This window comes from Montipora foliosa, chromosome 5 (assembly GCF_036669935.1).
Source record: "Montipora foliosa isolate CH-2021 chromosome 5, ASM3666993v2, whole genome shotgun sequence".
Classification (NCBI taxonomy): domain Eukaryota; kingdom Metazoa; phylum Cnidaria; class Anthozoa; order Scleractinia; family Acroporidae; genus Montipora; species Montipora foliosa.
The window spans coordinates 47,798,385-47,811,495 of NC_090873.1; the positions used below are offsets into that span (position 1 = coordinate 47,798,385).

A 13,111-nucleotide genomic window follows, 5' to 3' on the forward strand; every position below is an offset into this window, starting at 1 on the left:
ATCACTCGGTCAGCGCGTGCTGAAATAGGGAGTGTTGTTAAACTACCAATCCCAGCATTCACAGCAGTGAAACAAACTGGTAGAGAATAACGTTTCAGTGTTTGCATCGATCAGCCGCACCTTAACGCAAGATCTTGGTTTATATTTTTTCAAGAAATTCAGCGTTATTCCACACGAAACAATGACTCTTGAAAATGAAAATATACTTTCCAGTATTTAGAAGCTTGATGAGTGTTCAGTTACTGGTGCAACGGAAAATTCCGAACGCGTCGGTTACAGATGAGTGTGCAGTCCCTATATCTCGCTCTATCTCCATTCTCCCTCGGCTCGCTTGCGTGACCAAAGCGGGCAGTTCGACTTACTCAGAAGGGACTGCGAGCAGTCTAATAAAATGTCACTTACACAATGAGACAAAACGTTCATTCCAAAGTGTTAGCATGCAGTGTGCTTGAATGAACTCAATGGATGGTTTTCAATCACGTGATAAGACGGCCATGTTGGTGCACAAAACAATGGCAAATAGACCTTTCGATATATTAAAATTCTGCTTGAAAGAGAGTTTCTGAGGACAAAGACAAAGGAAAGCGGATGATATGCTAATATTTTTCACGTTCATTCCAAAGTTTTTCTATTGTTTTCGTCCTCACTGCCTCCCCATCAAGCTGAATATTTGATATTTCGAAAATGGTCTATTATGGCTCATGTTTTGCATTATCATAGAGTCAAATTCCCAAAAGACTTTTTGCTCTATTGTTCTGTGCATCAACATGGCTGCTGTGTCTTCAGGTGAAAACCATCTATATCCGCTGCAGATAACCTCGTTTCCAGGACCTTTCCCTTAATTCCCCTTGGAAGGGGAAAGCTCCTGGGGACGAGGTTGATCCTGTCAACTTCACATGCTTCTGTGACTTCGTAGATGTATACTCTCGACCAATCATCTTTTCAATCAAGATTATAGCAAAAACTCAAATGACACCATCCGGCAACATCATTTTATGACAGAGAACTACTTTATTTCATCCAATTACATATGCGCAATTTTTTACAAGGTGCGTTACGCATGCCTAAGTAAAATATGTTGAGACCAATATACGTTAGCCTGAATTTATTGAATGAAGTTCACAATGAATGTTTCGCACCATTTATCATGTTATATGTTCGTTTAAGTTGAAACTCTTTGTCCCTCCAAAATGTTGCATAAGAATTGTTTTTATTTTTAGGGTTCAAATGGTCTCAAGTGAAACTGGAAACAATGCTTATGCAAAATTTTGGAGGGACAAACAAAGAGTATTATGGTATTTTTGATACTGGCAAATAAAAATTGGTGGGGAAATCGACCTAGAATCCAGTGCATTGTACTGGCGTGATGTGTAGTGGATTTGAAATTTCTAATTTCGTGCCAAGTTCTCTCTTGACGGAATTCAATCCAAAATCTGGATTCCCTCATTTTGTCTCCACAACTAAATTAAAACTATCAGCAATATTAAAAAATAGCGTGTATTTTTTTACTTAAGAGACGTTAAGTAACTTTTACACCTCTACTAAGATGTATTAATTTGTTGTAAAACAATTTTCAAACTTGAGAATGACCGAAGTGCGATCGAAACGTTTTTTTACTACCCGACATTTTTACCATAAGAAACTAATGTTTTAACAAGGATAGAGTTGGTCAAAAGAATGGCGCTTCAGTCCTTAAAACGTATCCCTCTTGTTAAAGCATCAATGTCATGGTTCTCAGCCTGTCATACGTTTTAAACTTGACAACTATATTGTAATAAAAGCTAATGAGTAAAAAATCGTATAGGGTGTCAATAACAAAATATAGAGAAATAAAATTAACATCGTTTTTCTTAACAAAGACTACTCATTTGCTGGTGTTAGTCAGAATGTCAGAAAACCAGCTGTGATAAATGAGCGAATATTTGGTTCCATTTACTTTTCGATGCAAATATTTAGAAGCACACAAAATAAGGCCATTGCGTTTGCTATACACGATTCCTTTCGTGAAGATTCAATCGGCCCGATTTTGTAATTTGTAAAGTTGTAATTGAAGATAAAAGGCTGAATTGGTGTGATATTTCAAGTCTGCTGTGAAACAAATCCAGTTGAAGGTTGCAATAACCATAATAGAAAGACATCTGTGCCGGTACAGAAATTGCCAACACGGATGGAATAAGTGCTTACCACTGCAATATTAAACAGTATATTACTTAATGAGGTCTGCATTTGAGAGAACTTATCCGAATGGAAAGCTAACATTATCAAACTTCTTTGTCTGTCTTCTTCGCATACTGATCTGCTGACTTAATCTCAATAAACTAGAAGAAGGGCAAAGTTGATGAAAGTCAGACAAATCAGGTTACCCATGTGAAAATGAGCCAGTTTTCAGTCGTCTGACTCCAACCAAATATGCTGAAATTGCAGCCAGGAGTTTGCAGAATTACTACAAGAAATTTCGGACACTGACTTTTTTGAACGTCAAACGACGTTCACTAAAACCTTTGATAAATACGTTTCGACCGAAAACCGAGGATGACCGAAGGTTTTCTGTGGAAACGTCTTTATCAAAGTTTTTAGTGAAAGTCGTTTAAATGCAATTGTTCAAAAAAGTCAGTGTCCGAAATTTCTTATAGTAATTAACTCCAATCAGTGCAGATCTAAACAAACATTTTGGCGTGAAGCAATTAATGTATAAAAGTGTTTGCAAGTTGCGCGACTCGTACTACCATGGGTTACCCTAATCCTAACTCTTGCATAATCAGATACCGGAGGAATACACAATAGGGAGTTAAGCACAGACGACGGCTACGGCAACGACAAAGCCACAAAGCAAGAAGGTTAATGGTTAAAAAAGGAAAAATAACCGTCCTGCACGTGAGCACGAATTTCCGTGCACTTCTTTGCCGTATTCCACACAAAACAACAACGTGAAATCATCAAATTTTAAGTTTTTACGACAACGTGAGCATACTACAATGAACCATTTATTTGCTACCGTTACTTTAAGTTACTTTAAACCCGTTCGTAATCATCCATTTACGGGATCGTTCCCCCGTATTGTACAGGGTTAACCAGACGGAACAATCACGAAGTACTTGCGATAGCGCTAAGTTATATTTTGAAGTGACGTTTTCGCCGACGTTGTCGTTGTAATAGACCTTTTCGGCTTGTACATTTTGTTTTCCAAATACAGATCATGTGATAATACTCAGGAGGCTTGGTCCTTTGTTTTGTTAATTAAAAAGAGTGCATGCAGGCATATCCGTGCGTGCATTCCCTCATTTTAATGAACAAAACAAAGGAACAAACCTCCTGAGTATTATCACATGATCTGTATTGGGAAAACAAAATGTACAAGCCGAAAAGGTCTATTGCTTAAACTCCCTACGAAGTGCCGTTTAGAGGTCATCATCTCCAATTCCCTCAAAAACTTCATTTGTTTTCACGGCTGCGTTGCTGGTTTGGGGTACTTTCTGCTTTAGTACTTGAGTTTTGCCCTGTGTCGAAAAAGAAGAAAAAGAAAACGAGAATTGGCTAAGAGAAATATGATGATCATGCCTCTTCACACCTCTGTATTCGAAAGACACTACAATTATCTTGTCTTGACAACGAAATCTTTTGAAATGAAGTAAGAAGTATCCGTTTTGAGAAGAGATACGCGAGTTTCCACAACTGTTTAAAGGAGCAGTGTCACGCTATTTTAGTCAAACTTCAAAACACTAAAAGACGTCTTTGCATCAGTGAAGACCAAAAAATAACGCTGTAGTTTTGTTGCCAATAACCATTTAAGTGAACAGAGGCTATTTTTTCTAGTTTGCACCCAAGGATGGAGAGGATGTAAATGGATTGAAGTTTGGAGACGGTGTCTTGAGAAAGTCGCCAAAAATTAATACGAATTGCTCTTTGTGGCATAAATATATTTTACACCTTGTCAGTGGGTTGTCAGGAGTGATGTACGTGTGAGCTAATGTACTACTTTAGATTTTGAGCAAAGAACAGCGAATTTAGCATGACAGTGCCACTTTAATTAAGCATATATCGTCACCACGGACACTCACTCTCACACTCCTGTCGTCATCATGGTTAATTGAGCAAAAATATTGCCCAGTACCCACAAATCTGTTACCCTTGATATGCACAAAATTATTTAGAGAGCAGGGTTAGCGTAGTGGTGAGAGCACTCAATCACGTAACCTTGGTTTGATTCCTGGACTCAACGTCATTGTTGGTTATATAGATTAATTCCCTACTCACTCCCCGAAATTTTTCTCGGTGCAATCTGTTTTCCCCCTAGCCAGAAACCAATAGTAATTACAGTGCTTTGCACTTAACTAAGAAAGCTCAACATCGGTTGTTATGCAAACAAGCGTTACCGATTAATAAAACAGAACAAAACAAAACTTTGCGAAAAGAAACGTTCCGTGACGACTTACTGCTGACGCTTGTTTGACTGATGATGTCTTTCCTAGAGACGTAAGTTGCTCTATTTGGCCTGGACGTGATGGAGAGCTTGAATTGTTATTTTCATTTGTAACAACTTTTCCTTCTTGTTCATTATCACCCTGATAAAATCAAAGCAAATTTATTGAAGGCATAAAACAAACTAACAGAAACAAGATAGGGAGATCCTGTAATTTTGGAAGCAGCAGCTTGACAGGATGAATGAATTGCGGTCGTTTCACACGATAGCCTATTCGCCAGAACCGTTCTTTTAAGACGATTGAGATAGCAACTGGTATATGCCTATATATTGTATACTCAACAGAATATTGTGTTTCTGATTGGTCAATGAAGAATGCATATAAATAGGTTATAGAGTGCAAAAGAGACAGTAAGACCTCAACTTTCTGCACTAATTTCACTTTTCTGAACTCTGTTTGGGATTAATTGACGTGCTCTCAGCCAATAAAAGACCTGAAATTTTTTCATGTATATTATCATAGTTCATCGAGGGACTGGTTATGAAACCTTAAAACCTTCAAAAGCGAGAGCAATTTTGTCGCAATCGATGCTGAATTGACCGTGACCCTGTACAATCTTTTGTTTTCGCTTCGCACGGGTTTGCAAATTAGTCGCGCATAATTTAATCGAAGGATTTGATTGGTTATCTTATCGATAAAAGGTGTGTTTTGTGCAAGGTCAAGGCCAAAAATACGGACAAAAACATCAAACAAAGGAACTTGTCGAGTTTCATAACCATCTCCATGCATTAACTATGATATTACTAATATACAAACCGAATGTACCGAATTTATATACAAACTTATTTTTCAAAGATTTATATTATTTCCTGGCTGCCTGTAAAACAATCCAATATTTAGCAACTACAATTGTAGTTTTTGCTTCTTGTTTTGTTCAGGCATGAAGCCGGCATTTTTTTTTTTCACTTTTGAGCAAATCGTGGGCCCATTCTCTGGTGAGGTCCATCTTAGAAACTGAGGCACGAAATTTCACCAGGAGAGATGATCTATCGTTTTGCTATTGTTATCAGCCCCACATTTCCTTTATAGAATCAAACCTGGCACCAGCTTACAGGACAGTTCACACAAGTCAAGGGGGTTCTTTTTTTTATTTATAGGAAATCAAGCAGAAAAAACACGAAAATACAGTTGATAAAAGCTTTACTTTTTCGTTTGAACCCATTTCATTATAATACCTCCATTGATGCTGCTGAAGAAACAGAGTCAAGTCGATGGAAGTCTGGAGTTGCTTCTTTCTTTGACTTGGAGCGATCCTTTGGCTATTAAATATGACCAACAATATAATAAATCAGCAGATTATTCAGAGATGGTACCCTACACAAAAACACTCTCCTCATATTATTTAGGACAGTTACTCTTTCTATTAATCCTAACCCTGACCTTATCTTGATAGTTTCCGTTCCATGCTATGTACATATTGACTGAGTGAGAGGACCGGATGGGAAAATATTTCGCCCGAGGTCATGGTGTACGACCTCGCGCAGTGAGGTCCGTGCGCCAAGACCAAGGGCCAAATATTTTCCTGTCCGGCCCGACCTAAACTCAGTCAATAGGCATTTTATCATATGGGCTCTTTGCACTATTCATGAGCACTCAGAATATGAAGTTTGGACAAAATAAGTAACAAAAATTTGCACAGAAAATTAAGATAATATCTTGTTTGCATTTGCTTTTCTGGCTGTAAATAACTTGGACGTTTACAGTCAACCCAGGTCACGCGTGAACAGTGATTTGAAAAATTCAATTAACATAACGAATTCTTGTTTTCCATATTTGGACATTTCCTGTTGTTTCCGAAGATTTGGAGTGACATTTCGAAAATCGAAAAGCGATTTGGAGTTTGCCCGCGCTTTTTCAAAATGTTCAGACCAGCGGCCGTCAATTCCTTTGGTCGCGAATACAAGCCAGGCAGACCTGTCAATAAGGAAACAAGATGCAAGATGCAACTGCTGTAACACAGAAAAAAACCAATAAATTATGATTGATTAGTAAGAAAGAAAAGGATTGAGGGCTGACAGTTAGACAAACTACTGATAACTCCTATATATTATCACATAAGGGGGCGAAATTATTGAATGCTGATTGGCTGAGACGAAGGGCATTTTCCTTAATCACGAGGGCACTTTTGGTAATCGAGAGGGCATGATTACTTGATCCTGATTGGTTAACAATTGCTTATCCAGAGCAAGCGAAGTTACAAGAGAATCTTTTTCCAGATTAAACTGCTTTTTTGACCACATATAAAATACATTTTAAACGCTATTTCTGTTGACAGCAACGGTTTATTGCATTGAACTTTAACCAAATGGGAGCGTGTTGACTGTCATTTGCCGTGGCACTGAACGGGCTTTCCTATATAATTTTGCCCTTTATGTGATCTACATCGATATATTCCAGCACTCGGTTAAGTCCCTTTTTGACTCATGGCTGTGTCTGCTTAGGTAGCCTCATATATATACCACAAACCTTTTTAGAGACATCGTGGCCAAGCCGGCCACTTCTGCTGGAGAGAACAGGACAACCACAAAACCGGGGACTTCATTTCCTACTCTTCTCGAATAGCAGGTGGGTTCTTTAACATCACACAGGGTACTTATGAACATAGAACGTATTTGTGAGACGGGGCCTACGGTTTATAGTCCTTATCCGAAAAGACTTGAAAGTCTAACCATTTGCAGATGAAATTACAAAGGCAGAAATTTCTCCTCAGTTATTTTAAGATCCTGAAGTGTTGATCCGGCTGGGGTTCTAACCCACGACCTCCCGCATGACAGCGCGATGCTCAACCGAGCCACCGGTGCGCGGTTCACCGCGCTGGGATAAACATGTAATCGCAATGTACCCTCGTTTAATCAAGGATTAATTTCACCCGTATTTACAAAGTTTTCCAAACTCTCCGAGTCGCGAAACGACGAGGGCAATTTTGTGAAAACGTTGAAAATACGCGTGAAATTAATCCTTAATTACATATACAAAACACAACATGAATATGTACACTTCAAAAATAGAACAAATTGATTTATGTGTAGACATAAAAGGGGGAGTGGGGGCAGTACAGTCAACTCTGTCTAAGCGGAAACACTGCCTCATTCTCACGAGGAAATTACTGCTTGTTACGCAGGGACCATCTGCGATCTCTAGATCAGCTCGTGTCACTAAAGGAGCGGTTTGGAAAATCATTCGACATTATGAGACGTATGGTACATATGATGCCTTTAGTCAAGGGGGTCGAACATATTCTTCTAAACTTTCAGACGACGTCCTTGAATCTATTGAGCTGTTCAAGCTAACGAAACCTAGCAAGTATTCAAGGAAGATTCGTGAAAGGTTGCTTAATGATGGAATATGCGATAGGTGAGGCATACCGGGTTTGTCAACAATCCAGGAAGCAATTTCAAGAAAGATTGGCATGTCCAACTTCTGCATCTAACTCTCCTCGCACCAGAAGAAGGGACGAATGCATAAAACCGCGTGGTCTTTCTATAACGCACAGATTGTCGCCCTTGCAATTTCTTACCTCCAGAAAAATTCTATCCATATTTCAAGGAGATCTTCGAAAAATCAAGTCTCTTTTTGAAAATTTCAATCCGATCTGCGATTTTCCGATGTAACTTTCGTTACGTCAGTGAAAGTAGCGCTTTGATTGGCAGACTTCGATCACATGTTCAAGATACTGTTCACGCGTGACCTGGGTTGACTATAAAAGCGACGATCTCCTACGTGTTCCTAGCAGGGCCGTACGGCTTTTCCGGCCCTGCTCGAGCTAAAACAATAGAAATTAATCTTACCTACCCTTTTAACTGGTCTTCCATCCTTTATTCTGAGGATTTCATCAACGATACTCTGAAGACAAAGGCTCATGTGGATGGCCTGTCAAGTACGCACATAATAATAATAATAATAATAATAATAATAATAATATTATTATTATTATTATTATTATTCATTAATTCAAAAGCGCAATAATAATTCATGAGCCTAACAGCTCGCAGCACGTGTTTCATCGGGTCTAAAAACACGAGGCGTAAAAAACCCCGATAAAACACTGCTGCTCGTTTTTTAAAGATTATGTTACTTCTTATTTTTTCATTACTACACATTCATTCGACTTTAATGGTCAGCATAAAAAGCAACTTTTTCGATGTCTAAGTGATCCCTCTCACCTTTGAGTCATCAACATTAAAATGTACTACATTATTACATGCTACAGTTGTTTAATCTGATTCTCCAAGAACAAAAGCCTCACTCAAGGAATATTCAGGATTAAATTTGCGGGGTTTATGGAATACAATGCAATGTAATGTAATGTAATGTAATATAACTATGTTATAAACTTACACGCCTATCAGGGTGTGCGAATTTTATTGACAGTAACCACTCCTCGCAAAGTTCACACGGTTTTAAGTTGAACACCGTTGCATGGGTTGTTGAGTTGACGTATTTACACGTAGTTGTCAAATGTGAAACTTTGTTGGGTGCCACGGTAATGCGTGTTGCACTGTAAAAAGCCTTTTATCCGTCGAAGGTAACAACTCCAAATTTTTAATTTTAGGTTTTTATGACGTCACGTGAAAACCAAGAATACTCGAAAGCACTCTCTAATCTACGATTACTGCTTGCATAGTCGCTTAAATTGCATTCAATCAGGCAATTGCAAATAACGACACAAGCGAGAAAGTTACCAGGACAATGAAGTATGGCCTTTTTTTTACTACTCCTGCGTGAAACATCTTTTTAAGCTTGTTATCGAGATTCCCAAAAAAATCCTTATAATTTTTTTTGCCATCCGAGTCTGGGCTGCCTGTGCTTAATCATGCTGCTGTGATTGAACACAAACCACGGTATACTTCACACCAGGCCATTAATAATGTTGGCTACCTGTGTTAATCAAATCTAAATTCACCCATCATGACCAAGACATAGGATTTTTAAAACCAACCTGATCACTGTAAATTATGATCCATTTCATCTGATCTTTGCGTAATAGATATTCAAATGCCAATTCTAGATGTTCCACTTTTTCTCCATTTTCATTTATTTCAGACTGTAAACAAATAAAACAAAATACACGGTAGAGAATATTGTTAAAAGCAATGAAATGATTTTTAATAATGACTGCAATAATTCACCCACCGTTGATGTTATTCTCCAGCATCTCATCCGGGTCACTTTAAAACTGCCTTCTTGTACTTTATTCTAAAAGTGAAAAGATGTACCAACAGGTTAAACCCTTGCAAAATGAATTTCAAGCTTTCTGTTAGGTTCTGGAAATTTCTGGAAATTTCTAGAATGTGACAGCTTTATTCCAGAATCAAATTCCAGCTTTTATTCCAGAAATTGTTTTCAAGTTTTTGCAAGTTTTGGGTTCTTTCAAAAGCTGGAAATAGCTTGAATTTGATACATCTATCAGGTGCTGCCAGAAAATGACAGTTTTTTCCAGTCTTCATTTCTTGCAGGAAACTGGAAATAAACTCAGCAATAGTCTACAGCTTGTTAACAATTTTAACATTTCTCAAATGAAATAAATTTATAGTTTATTCTATAAATTCAACTCTTTTCAGATAAAAAGTTAAAGAAATGTTTAGCATGCAGTTTCTTATTATGTATAAAATTAAGAAGAAAATTCCCTTGTAGAACCAGACATATGTGAAGGCTATGTAAAGTTTATCATATAACTATGTTGAGCTATATAAAGGCTATTTACTGCTCCTTACGTGCTATGTAATAACTATGTAACTTGCTACATTACATAGTTCAGTCTGTGTAAAGCATAATATTATGCCATTAATATTGCAATACTATTTAAAGGTCACATAGCTCTCTGAAATATAGCTTATGAATGTGAATGTGATATCTTTCGAGTTAATACATTTACTTAGCTTACGCAATGTCCTTTAAAGGCTCCAAACTTTGAAAATAAAAGCACTCTGTACACGGAGAAATAAAAAAGAAAGCTTTTATTTCGATGTATTCAATACATGTAGATTGTGAGAAAAACCAATGAACGGATTACCTTGTTTGATGCTCTCTGAGTCTCATAATCGGCCTTATTCCAAAAGGAACATGATGCATTACTCTCGAAAATTAAACACTCCAAGTCAGCACTTAATCCGTTCAATGAACTCCAGTATCTTTCAAATCTTGCTCCTTGTCATCTTCCGCCATCTTGGATAACACGTGAGAGACCGGACTGGGAACTAGTGAGTCCTTTTCGTTTTGGTCAGCAGTCAGGAGTAACCAGTCCAGCTCTTACAGGTTTCGCGCGGTTGAAACGTTTCATCTACGATCACGCTTTTGTGGTGACGATTTTTTTGTTAGTTTTACTCTTTAAATGCTGATCCAGGCAAGGAAATGCTTACAACAACTCAAGTAAAAAGGTAAGCGTTAACGTGAAGCGAATAACATTTGATTTGATGCCTTATTGTCTTCAAAATGACGAACGATTTACATGCATGTAGAATTCACATTTTCACACCATCGAGTCAATTTGTGAAGCAAGGAGACTCAACTTGGCTTAAGCAAATTACATGATTGTATACGATTGACAATTGATTCCTTCTTGTAAAACACTAATTTCTGTCACTTTACTATGGTAATCAATGCAGAAAATGCCTGAGAAAGCTATTATGGACGTTTGTAAGTAGAGACCCAAACTTATGAGTCTACTCTTCACACACTTTTAATTGTAATAGAAATTATCAGCGATTTAGAGGAACCACTACATGCATCATTGAAGTATATGTACTGTATTTTTTTTAGTTGCCATGAAAGAGTATGAAGAGACACTTCTGAAAAAAATTCTTTGATGGGACAGCAGGGAACGGTCCTTTACAGCAGACAAAAATGCTTGTAGCAGCCAATTCTGTCTCCTTAACCAGTTATGGTTTGATGTATTTGGGGATCCCTCTTTGCAGACTTCTATATACATGTAGTTCTGTGGTTTATCTGAAATATTTTAAAGCTTTTTTTGTTTTTAAATGTAAAACAAGAACCCATTGTAAAGATTTTGGCATGAATTAAATGTTTAGGTTCATGCAATAAAAAATATAACCGCTTTCAAATCTGTCGTCTATTTTTTTTGTCTGTGAGCTATGGTAGTATCTGTTAATAGCTTGCCTACAATCGATTTTTTGTAGTTTCCAGCACATTTCTGATTTGCTGGAATATTATTTTATAGGAGCAGGATAATTATGTATGTGTTGTGTATTTTCTGTTTTGAATCTATGTAGAAACTATGTTGAAACTATTTTTATCTTTGGACACAAAAACCCCATAACATACTTTTACATAATTATGCTATGTAAAGGTTCCATTTCACTAGCTAAAACATGATGCCTGTTTTTGTTGTGCATAATTGACTGCTTAGAATAAGAAGCTTAGTAAAGTTACTTGTGATAAATTTAAAAAGTTACCAATGGCTGAATTGCCTTCAAGGAATAAAATTAAGTGCTTGGAAAAGGCAGAGGAAAATCATGAAACACTGGAATATCCTTGAAAAAAGCTGGAAAATTAATACATGATCTTCACATGCTTTCATTTAATAGCATGCAGGAATTTTCTAGAAAAATCTAGAAAGCAGAATTTGTAACTAACTGGAAAAAGCTGGAAAAAACCTGATTTGATCCCAGATTATGATTTCTGGAATAAAGCTGGCAATTTCTTTCCTCATTAGCTCATTAGCATGTTTCATTAACATTCTAGAATTTTCTAGAATTTTCCAGAAAAGGAAACTGGTAAATTCTAGGAATTTCTAGAAATATTTTCTGTCATATTCTAAGAAAAATTCTGGAAATAACCAGAATATTCCAGATTTGTTTTGCAAGGGAAGTTAGGTCTTGCATGATTAACTATACACAGAAGAAGATGATCTTGAAGCATGTAACTTACAACTCTTTTCCTTGGAACAAAGCTGGGATTTTACGATTTTTGCAATTTTATGCCCAAAATGGCAAATACGGACAAAAATAAGATCGAACCTGCACGCATGGGATAATGCACAAGCTACATTACATCCAAATAAGGATATTTTTAAACAAAAAAACACCCAGCTCTGAACCAGAGTTAAACGCTTCAAGGCCATGAGCTTCTGCTATACATGAAGGGTCAAACCAACCAAAGAGCCAGAAATAGTGGTCTGATGCATGATGAAACTAAGGAGAGAAACTGATTGTTGCAGGAACATGTGCAAATGTTAAAGTCCCACAAGGACTAGAGCAAAACTTGTTTCCAGTCCACATGCCCACTTTATGAATTCAATACGACATTTCAGAGCCTCCAGTTCGGACAGGACTCAATTTCAAGCCCTTGAAATTTCTGCAAACCTCAGACAGTGAGACTAACTGTGCAGAATGGAAAATCCTCATCCTGTTGGTTAGTCTTGAAATATTGCTCCTCAAGTGAAAGCCTCCAACATAATTATTGACTGTATTGTAACATGGCATTCTACTTCTGATCATACACCACTTAATCAAAAACAAAAATATGCAGTGCCTGCATCGGTAAACTCTCACATTTGGAGTTTGAAGTCTAAAATTGACTTCTCTGTTTCCAATGCTAATGATCACTCTTGTGTCCTCCTCTGGATAGTTTGTTAAACATGGTTTGAACTGGATGTATCCATAAAATTTCAA

The 13,111-nt window shown here is 37.3% G+C and overlaps 1 protein-coding gene across 2 annotated transcripts in view; it reads right to left on the bottom strand.

The window, feature by feature from the left end:
- Positions 1-988: 988 nt before the first annotated feature.
- The window catches only part of LOC138004543 (sorting nexin-17-like), a 34,169-nt gene continuing 22,046 nt past the window's right edge, over positions 989-13,111 (bottom strand). Inside the window, exons 9-16 of one of the 2 annotated variants that reach the window (XM_068851087.1) lie at positions 12,992-13,111; positions 9,615-9,677; positions 9,421-9,525; positions 8,274-8,351; positions 5,657-5,740; positions 4,434-4,562; positions 3,371-3,497; positions 989-3,152 (exon numbers count right to left, since the gene is read on the bottom strand). The exon at positions 12,992-13,111 is cut by the window's right edge and continues 21 nt beyond it. In XM_068851087.1, the coding sequence (XP_068707188.1) occupies positions 3,399-3,497; positions 4,434-4,562; positions 5,657-5,740; positions 8,274-8,351; positions 9,421-9,525; positions 9,615-9,677; positions 12,992-13,111 (678 nt within the window). In that variant the 3' untranslated portion in view covers positions 989-3,152; positions 3,371-3,398. Of the gene's footprint in view, positions 3,498-4,433; positions 4,563-5,656; positions 5,741-8,273; positions 8,352-9,420; positions 9,526-9,614; positions 9,678-12,991 lie in introns of both variants that reach the window. The other variant, XM_068851086.1, reaches the window with a different exon arrangement.